We start from the raw sequence: 19,732 nt of genomic DNA, 5'->3' as shown, positions 1-19,732 counted from the left end.
CTTGAATTAAGTCCAGTTACCTCAGGAGCAGAGGGGGACCACATCAGAGAGACCGTCAGGAGCATAAACATGTGCAGGCCTAGGCAGGGCCTTGTACATCAGCCTTCATATCATATCCTAGGTACAGTGAAGTCACTGAATCAGAAGACAGTGATCCAACATACATGAAGTGTCAGTCTGGCTCACACAGTAGGCAGGGTAAGAACAGTCATTAAGTAGAATGAGCAGCAGTGAGGATAAAGAAAACGTGAAATACTTGAGATTTATTTTCAAGACAGATCTGATATGCCACCTGAAGTATTAAAAGTATATATGTAATCCCAGCACTTTGGGAGGCCGAGATGTGTGGATCACCTGAGGTCCGGAGTTCAAGACCAGCCTGACCAAGATGGAGAAACCCCATCTCTACTAAAAATACAAAATTAGCCGGGCATTGTGGTTCACACCTGTAATCCCAGCTACTCGGGAGGCTAAGGCAGGAGAATCACTTGATCCCAGGAGGCAGAAGTTGCAGTGAGCCAAGATCACGCCATTGCACTCCAGCCTGGGCAACAAGAGCAAAGCTCCTTATCAAAAAAAAAGAAATAAAAAGTATACAGTGCTGGAGAGACAGCAATCAAGGATGACACAGGCTTGCTGCCAAATCAACTAGACAGGCATGTAGGGTCCAGCCCCACAGGGTCGGTGGGTTTTCTCCCTGTGTGCAGAGACAAGAGATTGTAGAAATAAAGACACAAGACAAAGAGATAAAAGAAAAGACAGCTGGGCCTGGGGGACAACTACTACCAAGACGCGGAGACCAGTAGTGGCCCCAAATGCCAGGCTGCACTGATATTTATTGGATACAAGACAAAGGGGCAGAATAAGGAGTGTGAGCCATCTCCAATGATAGGTAAGGTCATGTGGCTTACATGTCCATTGGACAGGGGGCTCTTCCCTGCCTGGCAGCCGAGGCCGAGAGAGAGGAGACAGCTTACGCCATTATTTCTGCATATCAGAGACTTTTAGTACTTTCACTAATTTTGCTACTGTTATCTAAAAGGCAGAGCCAGGTGAACAGGATGGAACATGAAGGCAGACTACGAGTGTGACCACTGAAGCACAGCATCACAGGGAGACGGTTAGGCCTCCAGATTAACTGCAGGCATGCCTGACCGATGTCAGGCCCTCCACGAGAGGTGGAGGAGTAGAGTCTTCTCTAAACTCCCCCAGGGAAAGGGAGACTCTCTTTCCTGGTTGGCTAAGTAGCGGGTGTTTTTCCTTGACAGTGATGCTACCGCTAGACCATGGTCCGCTTGGCAACGGGCGTCTTCCCAGATGCTAGCATTACCATTAGACCAAGGAGCCCCGCTGGTGGCCCTGCCTGGGCATAAGAGAAGACTCGCACTCTTGTCTTCTGGTAGCTTCTCACTATGTCCCCTCAGCTCTTATCTCTGTATGGCCTGGTTTTTCCTAGGTTATGATTGTAAAGCGAGGATTATTATATTGAAATGAAGAGTAATTGCTACAAACTAATGATTAATAATATTCATATATAATCATATCTATGATCTATATCTAGTATAGCTATTCTTATTTTATATATTGTATTATCCTGGAACAGCTCGTGCCCTCGGTCTCTTGCCTTGGCACCTGGGTGACTTGCCACCCACATCTCCCCCCTTTTTATTAACTAGGATCTCCATCGCCATCATTGCTCGTCATTGACTTCGGACTTGTTTTCGGACTCCTTGGAGGCATCTGCAGACTAAAAGGAGATAACATAAGCATACCAATATTAATAACGTCAGTGACAATCATGATCCTCCGAGGGGTTTGATCCATTTAAAGGGATTAAGATCAGATAGTTCTTTAGTTATTCCTTCAAAAATGTCTGAGCCAGGAACAGTGGATAAATGAGCTTGTGAAGCCTGGAAAATTTGATCTTTAAGTTTTGAAATATCCAAGGTTAAGTTATCATCCCAAGCTTTTAAGTGTCTTGAGACCTTTTCCCAGCTATGCTGATCTTTATTACAAGCATAAGGTATTATGCAATAATCAGAAGTATTCCAATCACACTGTAATTGCATATAATGTTCCACATTCATAACTCTATCTCCCAGCCAGATTACACTCTTGTGAAGATCCTTAATTTGATTAGCTAATTTTTGATCAACTTGAGTCTGAGAATTCCAGAGTCTGGAGGAGTTTTTCTGCCATGCTGCAACATATTGAGCAGTTTGAACAGAATAGTGGATGGCAACTCCAGCGGTTGCCACTGTTGCAGTAACTGCAATTAGAACTGCAAAGACTGCAATAAGAGCAAAAATAAATCTTTGTTCTTTTGAGGATACTTTTAAGAACTTCATTGACTATGTGTATGGAGGGGGAAGACTCCCAAGGACGATGTAAAGAAACTGGTATCCATAACCCCTCCCTAGTCCTTACGAAGAGAATACTTGTTGTGGGATTAAAAGTAGCATCAACGCACGTAAACAGCTTACACTTATCACATTCTGTAGTTTGTGTATTGGGAATGATAATTATATTTCCAACCAACAGCATGTAAGGGGGTTTGACACAGCTCCAGATGGGTATCATCTGTTCAGATATCAAGGTGATGTTGAATGTGGGTGTTTTGGTATTAGTGTGAAGGAGTTGATACGTAGTGTTCCATATCCTTATTCCTGTCATAGCTGCAGCTGATTTCCATAATTCAGGATATTCTGGGGTAACAACGGGATGAATCATTTTTGGTCTAGGAAGAGCAATGCCTGCGTCCATCCATTTAAATGGGTAAGGAGACACTCATTGTCTCAACCTGTATGACTGCCATCCATCATCTATATAATCTAACAAATAATTAAACTCCGAGCATGAGGTATTTTTGCCGGAGCAATCTTGCCAATAATGCCATTTTGGAGCCCAATCAATAACAATACCCGTGGGTAGACTTTGGAGCACAACGGCCTTGGGAGCATCACAATCATTCCATAAAATTGAAGTCACTATAAAAGGTACCTTTGTAGGTTTCTTTGGTCAGTCTGGCAGTCCTTTTATTAATTTTAGTACTGACAGGAATTCTCCATTCCTCATGTGGATTAAGTTTGACAGTGAGAAGTTGAAACGAATTGGTACTGAACACATTATGTACTCGATAAGAATCATTTGTAAAGGACGGTACGGTTCAAATCCAATTCTGGTAAGAATAAGCTAAACGGCCAGAAGACATCCCAATGCATAGTGATGGATATTTATCGCCAATTGACAGATTAAAGCGCATACCTTCTTCTTCCGGTTGAGCTGGAAACCTATCATCATTAGGGACCGGCATGAATGCACTATTATTAGTGTAAACTTCTACTGGGGAGTTCATCCAGGAGACAGACAGAATTACAGGGGTAAAAGGAACCTATGTCCAGTAAGTATAATTTTGAGTTGCCCTAACCGGTGGTATACTTACGGCTCCACTGACTACCATAAAGGCAGCCAGAATTATATTACCTGTCGTTTCTGGGATTCCTTTTTCTTTTAATAAATTTTCTGTTTGATGAGACAAAACCTTTATTTGACCCCATGTTGGAGGAGTTGAACCAGAGGTGTTGTAGGTCACATGGCGAGATCTTGTCTCAATGTCGAGGTCATGAAGTTTATGTGTCAGGCGGCAAAAGTTGCTCTTTGGTTTCCGAGGGGTCTTTGCCTTTTGTTTCTGGGAGCGTTTCATCTTTGGAGTTATGGTGCAATTTTAATTGTTGGGAGGGGACCCACATGGGCTGTAGTCCTTTTCCTGGGGAAACACAAGCAAAACCCCTACCCCATGTTACGACTGTGCCTAAGTCCCATTGTTAGTTTTTGAATCTTTTCACCACACCTGCATTCCTTTTTGTGGATCAAATTTACTTCCAGTGAAATGTTGTTCTCCCACGGTAAAAGGTTGACTTCTTGCTATGTTTAAGAAATTTAGGGAAAAAGGAGCCAGATTTAATTGAGCATGAGGAGTAGCAGCATCCCTCTTTGTTTTAGTGTCCTGTTTTCGAAGTTGATTTTTGATTGTTTTATTGGCTCGTTCCACCAAGGCCTGTCCTTGAGAGTTATAGGGGATGCCAGTTGTGTGAGTAATTGCCCATGTTTGAGTGAACTTTTTAAAAGCAGCACTATTGTAGCCGGGGCCATTATCAGTTTTCAATTTCTCAGGACAGCCCATAACCGAGAAACATGAAAGCAAATGTCGTTTAACATGAGCTGTACTTTCCCGTTTGACAAATAGCCCAGATAAAATAAGAAAAGGTGTCAATAGTTACATGTATAAAAGAGAGCTTGCCAAAAGCAGGATAATGAGTCACGTCCATTTGCCAGAGAGGATTCTGTGAAAGTCCTGTAGGGTTAACTCCTGAGGAAAGTGGCTGTAAAATTAACACTTGACAAGTAGGACGGTGACGTACAATGGTTTTAGCGTGTTTCCATGTGAGGGGGAACTTTTTTCGGAGTCCCACAGCATTGACATGAGTTAAGGCATGAAAATTTTCTGCATCTGTAAAAACGGGAGTATCAGCTCAGGCATTTGCTGCCGAGAGGGGTCGGGGGAGGGGTCTGTGGGCCCGAGGGTGAGTAATGTAGAAAGAAGACCTTGCTCTGATCACAGACTGAAACCTTTGAAAAAGAAAGAATAGGTTATCATCAGGCAGAAATTTGATCAAGGCAGTTTCAATGTTGCAAGCAACATGTACTACATACGCTGAGTCAGAGACAATGTTAACTGGTTTAGGGAAATCTTCAAGGACAGCCATAACAGCAAGCAGCTCAGCTCGTTGTGCTGAAATAGCTCCTGTGCTAAGAACACATTCTCTTGGCCCTGTATATGCTGCTCGGCCATTACAGGAAGCATCATTAAAAACAGTGACAGCTTCAGCTAATGGGGTGTTTCTAGTAATGTTAGGTAAAGTCCAAGAAGTGAGTTTAAGGAACTGAAATAATTTTACATTAGGATAATGATTATCAACTATACCCGGGAAACCTGCCAAATGTACTTGCCAAGCGATGCAAGTAGCAAAATCCTGTTGAAGTTGTAATTGGGTGGGGGGAACAATGATTTTTTGGGGCTCTGTGCCCAAAAGACGAAGTAGACGAGAAAGAGCCTGACCAATTAAGATAGAAATTTGATCTAGGTAAATAGTTAGTGTCTGTAAAGAGCTGTGTGGAAGAAAACACCATTCAATTAAATTATGTCCCTGAATAATGAGTCTTGTTGGTGAATGTTAAGTAGGAACAATTAGTATTTCAAAAGGTAAATGTGGATTCACTCTGGTAACCTGAGACTGTTGAATGCATTTTTCTACAAGTTGTAATTCAGAATCCACCTCAGGAGTCAAGGACCTTTTGCTGCGTAAATCAGGATTGCCCCACAACATTGCAAAAGATTAGACATAGCATAAGTAGGAATGCCTAAGGAGGGAGGAATCCAATTAATGTCTCCTAGGAATTTTTGGAAATCATTTAGAGTTTTTAACGAGTCTCATCTGAGTTGAACTTTTTGAGGCTTAATGACCTTGTCCTCTAGCTGCATTCCTAAATAGTGATAAGGGGAAGAACTCTGAATTTTTTTGGAGCGATAACCAAGCCAGCTGCTGTAACTGCTTGTTGTAAAGCAGAAAAACAAGATATTAATACAGAGCGTGAAGGTGCTGCACAAAGAATATTGTCTGTGTAATGAATAACATAACATTGGGGAAATTAATCTCTTACTGGTTTTAATATGCATCCCACATAATATTGACAAATAGCAGGGCTATTAAGCATACCCTGAGGTAGGATTTTCCAATGGTAACGTGCTGCAGGAGTGATGATGTTAAGGGCTGGAACAGTGAAAGCAAATTTTTCAAAGTCCTGAGGGGCCAAAGGAATGGTAAAGAAGAAATCTTTAAGGTCAATCATGATAAGTGGCCAATACTCAGGAATCATAGTGAGGGAGGGCAAACTGGGTTGTAATGTCCCCATAGGCTGAAGGACAGCATTTACCACCTTAAGATCAGTAAGCATTCTCCACTTACCAGATTTCTTTTGGATAACAAAGACAGGTGAATTCTAGGGAGAAAAAGAGGGTTCGATGTGTCACAATTCTAACTATTCAAGAACCAAAATATGAAGTGCCTCCCCCTTATTTTTTGGGAGAGGGCACTGATCTACCCAGACCAGTTTCTGAGTTTTCCGGGTCAAAGGGATGGGATCTGGAGGCTTGATAGTGACCGCTTCTAAAAAGAATAATCCAGTCCTGTAGTCTGATTCATGAGTAGATATAATAGGCTCGGTGATGCCTTGTGCTAATTTTCCTAAGCCCATAACTTGAACAAATCCCATTTTGGTCATAATGTCTTTACTCTGTTGGCTGTAATTGTCTTCAGGAAAAGAAATCTGTGCCCCCCACTGATATAAAAGATCTCTTCCCCATAGGTTAACAGGAATGCTTGTAATGAGGTGGCAAATAGTTCCAATAGTTCCAATATTTCCAATAGAAGTATCTCTGGTACAACAGAGATCTACTGCCGCTGATCCTGTGGTGGCAGGGTCCTTCAGGGCTCGTGCAATGTAAAATTGTGGAACTTTCATATACTTCTGAAGCCTGACCAACACCAACTAATGCTGTGGACGCATGCTCCTCTGGCCAATGTTGGGGCCATTGATGTAAGGCGATAATAGAAACATCAGCGCCCGTATCAATGATTCCCTCAAACTTTCTCCCCTATGCACGGAGCACACAGGAGGAGTGTCAGAAATTTTGCTGGCCCAATAAGCCGCCTTACCTTGATAATCTGTGCTACCAAAACCTCCTTTTCTCGTACAAGAACTGGATCCTAAAGGAACGTAAGGAAGCATCAGAAGTTGAGCAATGCAGTCCCCAGCTGCCGCATTCCAAGGGACAGTAGAGCTAATGACAATATGAATTTCACCTGACTATTCTGAATCAATTACACCAGTATGTACTTGAACACCTTTTAAGTTTAGACTTGAATGAGCCAGTAGCAAACCGACACTGCCAGTCGGCAAGGGACCAAAAACACCTGTAGGAACAGCAATAGGTGGCTCTCCAGGGAACAGAAATATCTCTGGTACAAGAGAGATCTACTGCCACTGATCCTGTGGTGGCAGGGTCAAGCACTGTACTGAGATTCGTGCTGGGGCTGAGCCGTTAGATCCTGTGGCACAAATTGCTGAAGTGGGAATTGGGGTGGAGGTTGAATGGATTGGACTGGGAAGGCTCCCGTCTGGCTGGACGCCGGGAGCTGGGAGTTGAGGAATGCCCCATTGTTTAGAGGGGCCTGGGGCCGCCCCTCATCCTGTTTCCCTGGATGTTAACAGGCTGTAAAGGATTACCATCAATATCAAATCTTGAATGACAGTGAGTAGCCCAGTGAATTCCCTTTTGGCATGATGGGCATAAAGTAGAAGGTGGGACTTTTTGTTGCTGAAAAATTTTTTGTTGGTGGTGGTGGTATTGTAAAGAACGGTGACCTGTATGCCGGGGGCAATTTCTTTTTGTATGTCCTTTCTGGCCGCATATAAAGCATTGGCCAGAGAATTGTTCAGGCATTCTAATAGAGGCCATAGCTCGTGCCATGATCATTGCTGTATGCAGAGCTCCTCCCACTCCTTCACAGGGTTTAATATACGAGGTGAGTATCTCACCACCCGGTGGAATTTTGCTTTGATGGGAAGAAAAGCCACCTGACAATCTGAATTTGCTTGTTCATAAGCCATGAGTTCTACAAGTCATTGGCTGTGGCTATCAGGGATAGCCTTTTCTGCTGCGTCCTGGAGATGAGCAATAAAGTCTGAGTAGGGTGCATGTTGTCCCTGTCTGATGGCCGTGAAAGATGGGCATAGTTTAACCTCATCTTGAATCTTGTCCTAAGCAGTTAAGCAACATTTCCGCAATTGTTCAATAACTTCATCATTTAGTATAGTTTGATGTTGAATTGCAGCCCACTGACACATTCCCAGTAACTGGTCAGCAGTAACATTAACAGGAGGATTGGAGCCCTGATTAAGACGAATGTGTTACTGGACAGCATCAACCCAGCAAGTCCTGAATTGTAAATACTGGGATTTAGATAAGACTGACTTTGCTAAAACTTCCCAGTCATAGGGCACCAAACGTTCATCTTCTGCCAGGGCTTTTAATGTGGAAAGGACAAAAGGAGAGTTGGGACCATATTGTTTTACTGATTCCTTGAAATCTTTGAGAAATTTAAAAGAAAAACTTTCCCAAGTAGCAGGGCATAGCTGAACCTGACCTGGATGTATGGGGTCAGGTTGAACTACCGCCTGAACCCTGAACAGCTGGAACGACAGGTACAGGCTGTGCCCCAGAGGCAGGCAATTGTGAAGCCTCATTATTGCCCTGAGCAGCCTGTTGGGCTGAGGGGCTTGATTATCAGCCTCTTGATCCTGATGAGCAGCGGGGTCAGACGACTGCTGAGCGGGATCAACAATGGGCTGTGGGTGATTTTATGCTGCTGGGGTGGCGGGGGTCGTGGACGTTGTAAAATTACAGGAAACTGCCAGGATTCGGGATCCCCGTATTCCCTTGCCTGAGCTATAGCCCTCACAAGCAGAGTGTCATTTTCAAGGATGTATGTAACTTGTTGCTTATGCGAGGCAATGGCAGTGTTAGCAACAGCAACAGCGACTGGACCAGGAGCAGAAAAAAAGTAGGAATTTTGAATAGAGGGAGAGTTGAGAACCTGAAAGCCAGGATGAGAACAGACTACCTACTGAGCAGGTCTTTCATGGGCCTGAAAGCCAGGCTACCACGGCAACTACGGACCAGGTTTCAAGGGAGCCTGTGACTCTAGCCGAGTCCAAGTAGGACGAAAGGAACTAGGCCTCAAGGGAGAAGGTGACTCCAGCCGAGTCTCATTAGGAGGAGAGGACACAGGCCTCAAAGGGGGCCTGAGACTCTAACTGAGTCTCATTAGGAGCAAAGCAACCAGGCCTCCAGGGAGACTGTGACTGTAATGTGGTCTGAGTAAGAGAAAAGGAACCAGGCCTGAAGGGAGCATGTGACTCTAACTGAGTCTGAGTAGGAGGAAAGGAACCAGGACTCAAGGGAGCCAGAGACTCTGAGTCTGAGTAGGAGAAAAGGAACCAGACCTCAAGGGAGCCTGTACTCTAGCCGAGTCTGATTAGGAGGAAAGGAACCAGGACTCAAGGAGCCTGTGACTCTAGCCGAGTCTCAGTAGGAGGAAAGGAACCAGGTCTCAAGGGAGGCTGTGACTCTAACCGAGTGAGTAGGAGGAAAGGAACTAGGCTTCAAGAGAACCTCTGACTCTAACCAAGTCAGAGTAGGAGGAAAGGAAACAAGAATCAAGGGAGCCTGTGACTCAACCGAGTCTGATTAGGAGGATAAAGCAATCAAGCTTCAACGCAGGCTGTGAGTCTAGCCAAGTCTGATTAGGAGGAAAAGAACCTAGCTTCAAGAAAGCCTGTGACTCTAGCCGAGTCTGATTAGGACGAATGGAACCAGGCCTCAAGGGAGCCTGTGACTCTAACCGAGGCTGAGTAGGAGGAAAGGAACGAGATATCAAAGGAGCCTGTGACTCTAACCGACTCTGATGAGGAAGAAAGGATCCAGGCTTCAAGGGAGCCTCTGACTCTTGTTGAGTCTCAGTAGTAGGAAAGGAACCACGCCTCGAAGGAGCCTGTGACTCTAACCGAGTCTGATTAGGAGGACAGCAACCAGGCTTCAAAGCAGCTTGTGACTCTACCTGAGTCTGATTAGGAGGAAAAGAACCTGGCTTCAAGGGAGGCTGTGACTATAGCCGATTCTCATTAGGAGGAAAGGAACCAGGACTCAAGGGACCCTGTGACTCTAACGGAGTCTGAGTAGGACAAAAGGAACCAGGTCTCAAAGGACCCTGTGACTCTAACCGAGTCTGATTAGGAGGAAAGGAACCAGGCTTCAAGGGAGCCTGTGACTCTAGTCGAGTCGGAGTAGGATGAAAGGAACCAGGCCCCAAGTGACCCTGTGACTCTAAAGGAGCCTGTGATTCTAACCTAGTCTGAGTACGAGGAAAGGAATCAGGCATCAAGGGAGCCTGAGACTCTGAGTCTGAGTAGGAGGAAAGGAACTAGGCCTCAAGGGAGCCTGTGACTCTCACCCACTCTGAGTATGAGGAAAGGAACCAGGCCTCAAAGGAGTCTGTGAGTCTAACCGAGTCTGATTAGGAAGAAAGCAACCAGACCTCAAGGCTGCCTGGGTCTCTAGGTGAGTCTGATTACGATGAAGAGAAACTGGATTCACAGAAGCCTGTGACTCTAGCCAAGTCTCATTAGGAGGAAAGGAACCAGGCCTCAATGGAGCCCGTGACTCTCAGCCTGTGACTCTAACCGAGTCTGAGTAGTAGGAAAGGCACCAGGCCTCAAGGGACCCTGTGTGTCTAACCGAGTCTGATTAGGAGGAAACCAATCAGGCTTCAAGGCAGCCTGTGACTCTATCCGAGTCTGATTAGGAAGAAAAGAAACTGGCTTCAAGGGAGCCTGTGACTCTAGCCGAGTCTGAGTAGGAGGAAAGGAACCAGGCCCCAAGGGAGCCAGTGACTCTAACTGAGTCTGATTAGGAGGAAAGGAATCAGCCATCAAGGGAGCCTGTGACTATATCAGAGTCTGAGTAGGAGGAAAGGAAGCAGGATTCAAGGGAGTCTGTGACTGTAACCAAGTCTGATTAGGAGAAAAGGAACCAGGCTTCAAGGGGGCCTATGACTCTGGCTGAGTCTCAGTAGGAGGAAAGGCACAGTGCCTCAAGGCAGCGTGTGACTCTAACAGAGTCTGATTAGGAGGAAAGCAACCAGGCCTCAAGGGAGTCTGTGACTCTAGCCGAGTCTGAGTAGGAGGAAAAGAACTAGGCTTCAAGGGAGCCTGCGAATGCAGCTGAGTCTGAGTAGTAAGGAGGGAACCAGGACTCAAGGGAGCCTGTGACTCTAACCAAGTCTGATTAGGAGGAAAGCAACCAGGCTTCAAGGCAGCCTGTGACTCTAGATGAGTCTCATTAGGAGGAAAACAATCTGGCTTCAAGGCAGCGTGTGACTCTAGCCAAGTCTGAGTAGGAGGAAAGGAACCAGGCCTCAAGGGACCCTGTGACTCTCACGGGGCCTGTGACTCTAACCGAGTCTGATAGGAGTAAATGAACCAGGCCTCAAGGGAGCCTGTTACTCTAACCCAGTCTGATTCGGAGGAAAGGAACTAGGGCTGAAGGGAGCCTGTGACTCTAACCAAGTCTTATTAGGAGGAAAGGAACCAGGTCTCAAGGGAGCCTGGGACTCTAACCGAGTCTGCTTAGGAGGAAAGGAAACAGGCCGCAAGGGAGCCAGTGACTCTAACAGAGTCTTTTTAGGAGGAAAGGAACCAGGCTTGAAGGGAGCCTGTGACTCTAGCTGAGTCTGAGTAGCAGGAAAGGGACCGCGCCTCATGTGAGCAGGTGACTCTGAGTATGTTTAGGAGGAAAGCAATCAGGCTTCCAGGCAGCTTGTTACTCTAGCCCCGTTTGATTAGGAGGAAAACAACCTGGCTTGAAGTGAGACTGTGACTCTAGATGAGTCTGACTAGCAGGAAATGAACCGGGCCTGAAGGGAGCCTGCGATTCTAACACAGTCTGATTAGAAGGAAATGAATCAGGCTTAAAGGGAGACTGTGACTCTAGCTGAGTCTGGTTAGGAGGAGAGGAACCAGGTATCAAGGTAGCCTGTGACTCTAACCCGGTCTGAGTAGAAGGAAAGGAACCAGGCCTCAAGGGACCTTGCACCTCTAGCCTGGTCTGAGTAGGAGGAAAGGAACCAGGCCTCAAGGGAGCCTGTGACTCTAACCGAGTCTGAGTAGGAGGAAAGGAACCAGGCCTCAAGGCAGCCTGTGACACTAGGCAAGTCTGAGTAGGAGGAAAGGAACCAGGCCTCAAGGGAGCCTGTGACTCTAGCCAAGTCTGAGTAGTGGGAAAGGAACCAGCCTCAAGGGAGCCTGTGACTCTAACCAAGTCTGTGTAGAAGGAACCAGGCTTCAAGAGAGCCTGTGACTCTAACAGAGTCTGATTAGGAGGAAAGGAACCAGGCTTGAAGGGAGCCTGTGACTCTAGCTGAGGCTCAGTGGCAGGAAAGGAACGGCGACTCAAGTCAGCGTGTGACTCTAACCGAGTATGGTTAGGAAGAAAGCAATGACACTTCAAGGCAGCCCGTTACTCTAGCTGAGTCTGATTAAGAAGAAAACAACCCGGCTTCAAGGGAGCCTGTGACTCTAGCCGAGACTGAGTAGGAGGAAAGGAACCAGGCTTCAAGGGAGCCTGTGAATCTAGCTGAGTCTGAGCAGTAGGAAGGAAACCAGGCCTCAAGGGAGCCTGTGACTCTAGCGGAGTCTGATTAGGAGGAAAACACCAGGCTTCAAGACAGCCTGTGACACTAGCTGAGTCTGATTAGGAGGCAAACAACCTGGCTTCAAGGGAGCCAGTAACTCTAGCCAAATCTGAGTAGGAGGAAAGCAACCAGGCCTCAAGGGACCCTGCGACTCTAGCCAAGTCTCAGTAGGAGGAAAGCAACCAGGCCTCAAGGGACCCTGCGACTCTAGCCGAGTCTCAGTAGGAGGAAAGGAACCAGGCCTCAAGGCAGCCTGCGACTCAGATATCGCGTCTGAGTAGGAGGAAAAGAACCAGGCCTCAAGGGAGCCTGCGACTCTAACTGAGTCTGAGTAAGAGGAAAGGAACCAGGCCTGAAGGGAGCCTGTGACTCAGTAACTGGGTCAGATAGGAGTAAATGAAGTGGGCCTCAAGGGAGCCTGTGACTCTAGCCGAGTCTGAGTAATAGGAAAGGAACCAGGTCTCAAGGGAGCCTGTGACTCTAAACCAGTCTGATTCGGAGGAAAGGAACCAGGCCTCAAGGGAGCCTGTGACTCAAACCGAGTCTCATTGAGGAAAGAAACCAGGCCTCAAGGGAGACTGTGACTCTATCCGAGTCTGGGTAGAAGGAAAGAACCAGGCCTCACGGGAACCTGTGACTTTAGCCGAGTCTGAGTAGGTGGAAAGGAACCAGGCCTCAAGTGAGCCATGACTCTGAGACTGATTAGGAGGAAAGGAACCAGGCCTGAAGGGAGCCTCTGACTCTAACGCAGTCTGATTAGGAGAAAAGGAACCAGGCTTCGAGGGAGTCTGTGACTCTAGCTGAGTCCGAGTAGCAGGAAAGGGACCACGCCTCAAGTGGGCGTGTGACTCTAACCGAGTATGATTAGAAGGAAAGCAACCAGGCTTCAAGGCAGCTTGTTACTCTAGCCCAGTTTGATTAAGAGGAAAAGAACCTGGCTTCAAGGGAGACTGTGACTCTAGCTGAGTCTGATTAGAAGGAAATGAACCAGGCCTGAACGGAGCCTGCGACTCTAACAGAGTCTGATTAGGAGGAAAAGAATCAGGCTTCCACGGAGACTGTGACTCTGGCCGACTCTCAGTAGGAGGAAAGGAACCAGGTCTCAAAGAAGCCTGTGACTCTAGCCGAGTCTGGGTAGAAGGAAAGGAACCAGGCCTCAAGGGAGGCTGTGACTCTAACCGAGTCTGATTTGGAGGAAAGGAACCAGGCTTCAAGGGAGCCTGCGAATCTAGCTAAGTCTGAGTAGTAGGAAAGGGACTGTGCCTCAAGGGAGTGTGTGACTATCTGAGTCTGATTAGGAGGAAAGGAACCAGGCCTAAAGGGAGGCTGGGGCTCTCACAGAGCCTGTGACTCTATCCAAGTCCGAGTAGGAGGAAAGGAACAAGGCCTAAAGGGAGCCTGCGACTCTAGCCGAGTCTGATGAGGAGGAAAGGACCCAGGCCTCAAGGGATCCTACGACTCTATCTGAGTCTGAGTAGGAGGAAAGCAACCAGGCTTCAAGGCGGCCTGTGACTGTAGCCAAGTCTGATTAGGAGGAAAGGAACCAGGCCTAAAGGGAGGCTGGGGCTCTCACAGAGCCTGTGACTCTATCCAAGTCTGAGTAGGAGGAAAGGAACAAGGCCTAAAGGGAGCCTGCGACTCTAGCCGAGTCTGATGAGGAGGAAAGGACCCAGGCCTCAAGGGATCCTACGACTCTATCTGAGTCTGAGTAGGAGCAAGAGAATGAGGCCTCAAGGGAACCTGTGACTCTAACGGAGTCTGAGTAGGAGGAAAGGAACCAGGCTTCAAGGAAGCCTGTGAATCTAGCCGAGTCTGATTAGGAGGAAAGGAACCAAGCCTCAAGGGAGCCTGTTACTCTAAACGAGTCTGATTAAGAGGAAAGGAACCAGGCCTCAAGGAAGCCTTGACTCTAGCTGAGTCTGATTAGGCAGAAAAGGACCAGGCATGAGAAAACCAGGCTGTGGAGGGATAGTGTTGAGGGCCTCATTACCAGGCCGAGAATTGAAAGCCTCCTCTCTGGGCTCTTCAGATATCAGAGCCTCTGTACCGGGCTGCATGGAAACAATTTATAGCCTCGTTTTCATGCTGCCTGATCTCATATTGTCTGCAGGGCAGCAGCGTTCAGAGGATGAGGAGAGGCAGGAGGGTCCAGGACCAATGGCTGTTGGTATGTTTCAGCTGAGTTTTGCTGGTTGGGGGAAATAAGTTCATTCAGGTCAGTTAAAAGATCATAAAGTGACAACGGGGGTGCTGTAACCTCTTGCATAGGTGGTGGCACCACAGGCATGTCAGAGAGGAAGTCCGCCTGTGAAATTATGGTCTCAATTTGTGCAGTATCCTCAGGGGAAAGAGAACTGAGAAATCTTCGACCTCCTCAGGGAGAGGAAAGAGGGATCAGTCTCCATGTTGTCCTCCTGAGTCTGTAAGGAGTCTAGGACAGAGCGAACCAAAGCCCAGATTGACCAAATGGTGGGTGGAATAAAATGTCCCCCTTTATGAGCAATTTTGAATTGTTGGCCTATCTTTAAGTTCTAAAGTTCCCTCAGTCGGAAAACAAGGGCAAATAAGATTTACAACTGCAAATAGTTCAACTAACTTTTCAGTAGAAAATTAAACCGCTCCTTAAGAGTTTTTATAAAATTTAAATAAGCCGAGTACTTAGTACTGGCTTATACCATGGTGTCCCCAGAATACTCTGAGTGCTCACGCTTACCACCAAGCTTACTAACAGCAATCCTCGGGAATCTCTCGTTGAAATCCTCCGCTGAATCCCGCACTCAGGGTGCAACTTCACACAGCGATGGAGAGCCCCACATCAGAGCGCCAGATGTAGGGTCCAGCCCCACAGGGTCGGTGGGTTTTCTCCCCATGTGCGGAGATGAGAGATTGTAGAAATAAAGACACAAGACAAAGAGATAAAAGAAAAGACACCAGGGCCCAGGGGACCACTACCACCAAGACGTGGAGACCAGTAGTGGCCCCGAATGCCAGGCTGCACTGATATTTATTGGATATAAGACAAAGGGGCAGGGTAAGGAGTGTGAACCATCTCCAATGATAGGTAAGGTCACGTGGGTCACGTGTCCACTGGACAGGGGGCCCTTCCCTGCCTGGCAGCCGTGGTAGAGAGAGGAAAAAGAGAGACAGCTTATGCCATTATTTCTGCATATCAGATACTTTTAGTACTTTCACTAATTTGCTCCTGCTATCTAAAAGGCAGAGGCAGGTATACAGGATGGAACATGAAAGTGGACTAGGAGTATGACCACTGAAGCACAGCATCACAGGGAGACACTTAGGCCTCCAGATAACTGCGGGCAGGCCTGACTGATGTCAGGCCCTCCACAAGAGATGAAAGAGTAGTCTTCTCTAAACTCCCCCAGAGAAAGGGAGACTCCTTTTCCCAGTCTGCTAAGTAGCGGGTGTTTTTCCTTGACAGTGACGCTACCGCTAGACCATGGTCTACTTGGCAACAGGCATCTTCCCAGACACTGGTGTTACTGCTAGACCAAGATGCCCTCTGGTGGCCCTGTCCAGGCATAAGAGAAGGCTCACACTCTTGTCTTCTGGCCACTTCTCACTATGTCCCCTCAGCTCCTATCTCTGTATGGCCTGGTTTTTCCTAGGTTATGATTGTAAGGTATTATTATATTGGAATAAAGAGTAATTGCTACAAACTAATGATTAATGATACTCATATATAATCATGCCTATGATCTAGATCTAGTATAACTCTTCTTATTTTATATATTTTATTATACTGGAACAGCTCGTGCCCTCGGTCTCTTGCCTTGGCACCTGGGTGGCTTGCCGCCCACACAGGCAGTCGTGCCACTCACTGAAAAGCAGAAGCCAAACGGAAACCAGAGCCTAATCAAGTGTTTTAAACACATCAGGTTTGAAATGCCTATGAAGCACCCAAGTGGAAATGCTGAGTAGGCAGCCGGGCTCCAGGTATCAATCTAGTCTGGGAACTGAGTTTGGAAGACACCAGCAAACATCAAGCTACCAATGAGGATTAGGTCACCTGGAAATTCCCAATTCTATAGAACACAGGGCCTGAGACTGACATGGCCAACATTTACACAAGAAGTCTGCCGAGGCTCAATCCAGATCTCAGGCCACAACTGTTAGGGCAAGAAGCTCTTTGCTTCTAAGAACAGAGCCTGGCCTGGTAGGTGCCATGCTGGTTCCCTGAGGATGACACCTGCTCAGGAATGAAGGCAACATGGACAAAGGTACCAGGTGAGAGACTGGACCCAGAGATACCAGACCCCTGCATCTTCTATACTTCCTCTAACACAGGTAGTCAGCACACTCTTCCACTCCTTACCCAATTTTATCAAATAGAGATTAGGGCAATGTGACATAACAGCATTAAGCACCAAACCATTTGACAGGGATTCCTTTCAAAAGCGAAAACCAGTGTACGACTATATAGCTTCTCCACTAATCTTTGTTACCAACAGGCACTTAATCTAATCCTAAAGACTGAGTACAATATTCTTTCTACAATACTTTGAACACTCACTTCAATTTATAGCATAATTTCTAAATGTACCTCTCTCTCTCTTCTGAAAGAGAACATTTCATCAGAAAACGAATGGGGTCTTTTGCCTATCTGATGGTCTCACACCTTCACAACAGCTACAAATCCTTGGACCAGCCAGAGACAGACCAACTCCAGGGTTTTCTGACAACGGAAGTCCTGGAAACACTCTGCACTCAAAACAAACCCCTATACCACCCCAAGGTAGGAGGATTGTTTCAGGTTGGGGGAGAAGCTAAAAGAAATTGAACCTAAACTCTTCATCAGGAACGTCCAGAGTGGCTTTGGCTCTCCACATAGGGCGAGGCCTGCAGACCCTTCGGCTCTTCTTTCTGGTGGCTCCATCTACAGGTTCCACCTGGGCTGAATAAGCAGCTATCAGGGGGAGAGAAGCAGCATATGTCAGAACTGAATAATAACAGCTAAAATTACCTGTACAGTTATGGTTGCCCATACAATTCTAACCACTTTGCATTAATTGATTAATTCCTCAAATTTGTAACGTTGATATTACTATCATTCCCCATTTAGAGAGGTTCAGTAGTTTGCAAAACGTGTTAGTACTACTATGTGGTAGATCCAGGATTTGAACCTAGCTGATCTGGCCCCAGGAATTGCACTCAAACTGTTATGGGATATGGCTTCATTGCTAGTAGAGAAAGCCAAGACACAAAGACATGAGGCAGCTTTCCCCAACCCAGGAATAGGACCAACATAGGACCATGCTCTTTCCCACTCCTCTCAGGACCTCCCTGCTACTTCCCAGGTTGTCCTGGGAACAGGAGAGAGAGGTCCACGCTTTCTGTTTCCCTGCTCCCTCAGGCTTCCCTGAGCCCATCTCCTTCCCCCACCAGGCTTGTTGCTCTGGGCCTTCTTCCTTTCACCCCCTACACACTTCCTCCTTAAATTAGGCCTTCCTGAATCAACCAGTGGCTAGCTCCTCACCAGCTCTGAGAGCCCGCAGGGCCTCACGCCATTCGGCTTCCATCTGAGCCCTATAGTCTCCAAACAAGGAGTGCATCAGCTGCCTCTTCCGAGGCAGGGGCGTTCTTTTGCTGCGCAGGGTTCGAATTGCTCCAACAGCCTGCTCTTCTGCGAATAAAAATAAAGGACTAGTGAACACCTCTATTACTGACCGCCTACCACCCCACCGCAAAGGCAACAACTCCATAGTCTGCCAGCACCTGCAGGCCAGGCAGTGCCACTGTTCACGTCCCCCAACTCTATAGAAGGGTCTCTTACTCTGTTTCGGGGTGGGTTTCTGCCTCTTGAGGCCCAGCTCCAGTTGCTCCACACACCAAGCCAATTCCTGGGCCAACTGTTGTGCCTGTGATGTATTTGGGGAAGCCGCTGTGAGAGGGCACTGGGAAACCATAGCCCCTGGCCCCATCCCATCCCCCTCCCCACCTTAACTCCGCGGACCCCAGATCACACGTGCCCGTGGATTCGCGCCCGTGGATTCCACCCCTCCCGACTGAAGCCCGCCCTTGCCTGGGCCTCAGCGCTTAGGGGAACTTCTTCTGGGGCGGGTTTCTCTGAGGCCTTCTGGCCTCCATTTGCCACAGGGGCCCTGTTCCGGGTTTTCTTCTTATTCTTTTGTTTTTTCGAAGCTGCGCCGCCTTCATCGCCTAATGGGTGCGCTCTGGAGTCAGCGTTACTGCACGTAGGTTGCCCTGGGTAGAGACAGACAGTGGAAGGATTCCGGGCGCTGGAAACCTGGTCAGGAAGCCGGTGTCTGCGGGACGCGCAGGGAGTACCTGGGCCTGGGGCCGCCGCTGCCTCCCCAGCAAGATGTCCTAGGGCCTGAAGAAAAGGGGGGTAGCACGAGGGTCACCGAGAGCCGCCAACAGTGCAAGGCCCAGCCACCCGCGCGTCTTCTCCACACCGCTCACCGCCATGCGCCGCAGTCGCCACCGGAACTATGCGGGGCGCAAAGTCCCACGCCGAATTCCGTCCTCCAGGAACGCGCCTGCGACGCTAGGTTCCGCCGGGCGCGGGCGGTGGAGGGTGGGGCGAGGGGCGGGGCGAGGGCGGGGCGAGGGCGGGGCGAGGGCGGGGCGTGGCTGGGGCGGGGTGAAGCTGGGGCGAGGCGAAGCTGGGACGGGGCTGGACGGGGCTGGACGGGGCTGGGGCGAATCTGGGACGGGGCTGGGGCGGGGCCTGGGGGTTCCGGGAAGAGGCTGAAGGGGGGTCTCGGAAGGACCCTTGTGAGCGAGTGCTTGCGGGCACTGACAACGTGCCCGGCACCTTTCCGCATAAAAGTCCAAAGCTCTCCACAAGTGTGTGTCCTCTCAAGTCTCACCTTTTGTTGGGGAGGGAAAAGCAACTAAACAGCACATGAGCAGCTGTGGCGCAGGAGGGTGGTCGGCAAAGACCCCTGTGTAATGGGGAAGAGCGAGGGTCAGGGCGCGGTCAGTTGAGACGTGGAGGCTCGGGTGAGGTCCGAAAGTTGGGAGGGCCCCCGTCATGGGTTTACTTCCGTTCTAACGCAGTGGGAAGTCGCTGCAAGATGTAAATCTGAAGAGTGGCATAATCGTAGACGTGTGTTCTGCAGATCTCTCTGCTCTTGTGTAACGAGTGGGACACATGGGGTGGAGGGACGTGGAGGGGTTTCAGAAGCAGACGCGAGAAGAGCCTTGGACAGGATATGGACATGAGGGAGGGTGGCGGTATGGGGGAGAGGGAGAGCCCCATCCCACCACCTGTCTTTCCCTGGATGCTTCCCTCCCACTATACCTTGCTAGAGACCTGGGATCACACACAACACTCGACCCCCGCCGAGGGAGGCATGACAACCGAGAGGAATTGCGTA

At 48.2% G+C, this 19,732-nt stretch overlaps 1 protein-coding gene and 1 long non-coding RNA gene across 3 annotated transcripts; both read right to left on the bottom strand.

Moving 5' to 3' along the window:
* Window positions 1-747: 747 nt before the first annotated feature.
* On the bottom strand, window positions 748-6,770 carry LOC134737271 (uncharacterized). Its single transcript, XR_010121989.1, has 2 exons — window positions 6,027-6,770; window positions 748-5,862 (listed from the first exon to the last, which is right to left on the bottom strand). It is a non-coding gene; the product is annotated as an uncharacterized lncRNA (long non-coding RNA).
* An 8,517-nt stretch (window positions 6,771-15,287) lies between these two features.
* On the bottom strand, window positions 15,288-19,369 carry C7H8orf33 (chromosome 7 C8orf33 homolog). 2 transcript variants are annotated; one of them, XM_063643783.1, is made up of 6 exons: window positions 18,813-19,369; window positions 18,678-18,723; window positions 18,412-18,593; window positions 18,163-18,247; window positions 17,866-18,012; window positions 15,288-17,295 (listed from the first exon to the last, which is right to left on the bottom strand). In XM_063643783.1, exons 1-6 carry the CDS (start codon window positions 18,816-18,818, stop codon window positions 17,156-17,158), a joined length of 606 nt encoding a protein of 201 aa, XP_063499853.1. In that variant the 5' UTR covers window positions 18,819-19,369; the 3' UTR covers window positions 15,288-17,155. The 2 variants fall into 2 exon arrangements, with proteins under 2 accessions (XP_063499853.1, XP_055143748.1); XM_055287773.2 differs by having other exon boundaries at window positions 18,412-18,723; window positions 18,813-18,929.
* Between the last annotated feature and the right edge of the window lie 363 nt (window positions 19,370-19,732).

Source organism: Symphalangus syndactylus, chromosome 7 (genome assembly GCF_028878055.3).
Source record: "Symphalangus syndactylus isolate Jambi chromosome 7, NHGRI_mSymSyn1-v2.1_pri, whole genome shotgun sequence".
In the NCBI taxonomy this organism is placed as follows: domain Eukaryota; kingdom Metazoa; phylum Chordata; class Mammalia; order Primates; family Hylobatidae; genus Symphalangus; species Symphalangus syndactylus.
The sequence above is the reverse complement of the archived record's forward strand: the minus strand, read 5'-3'. Positions and strand labels throughout refer to the sequence as shown.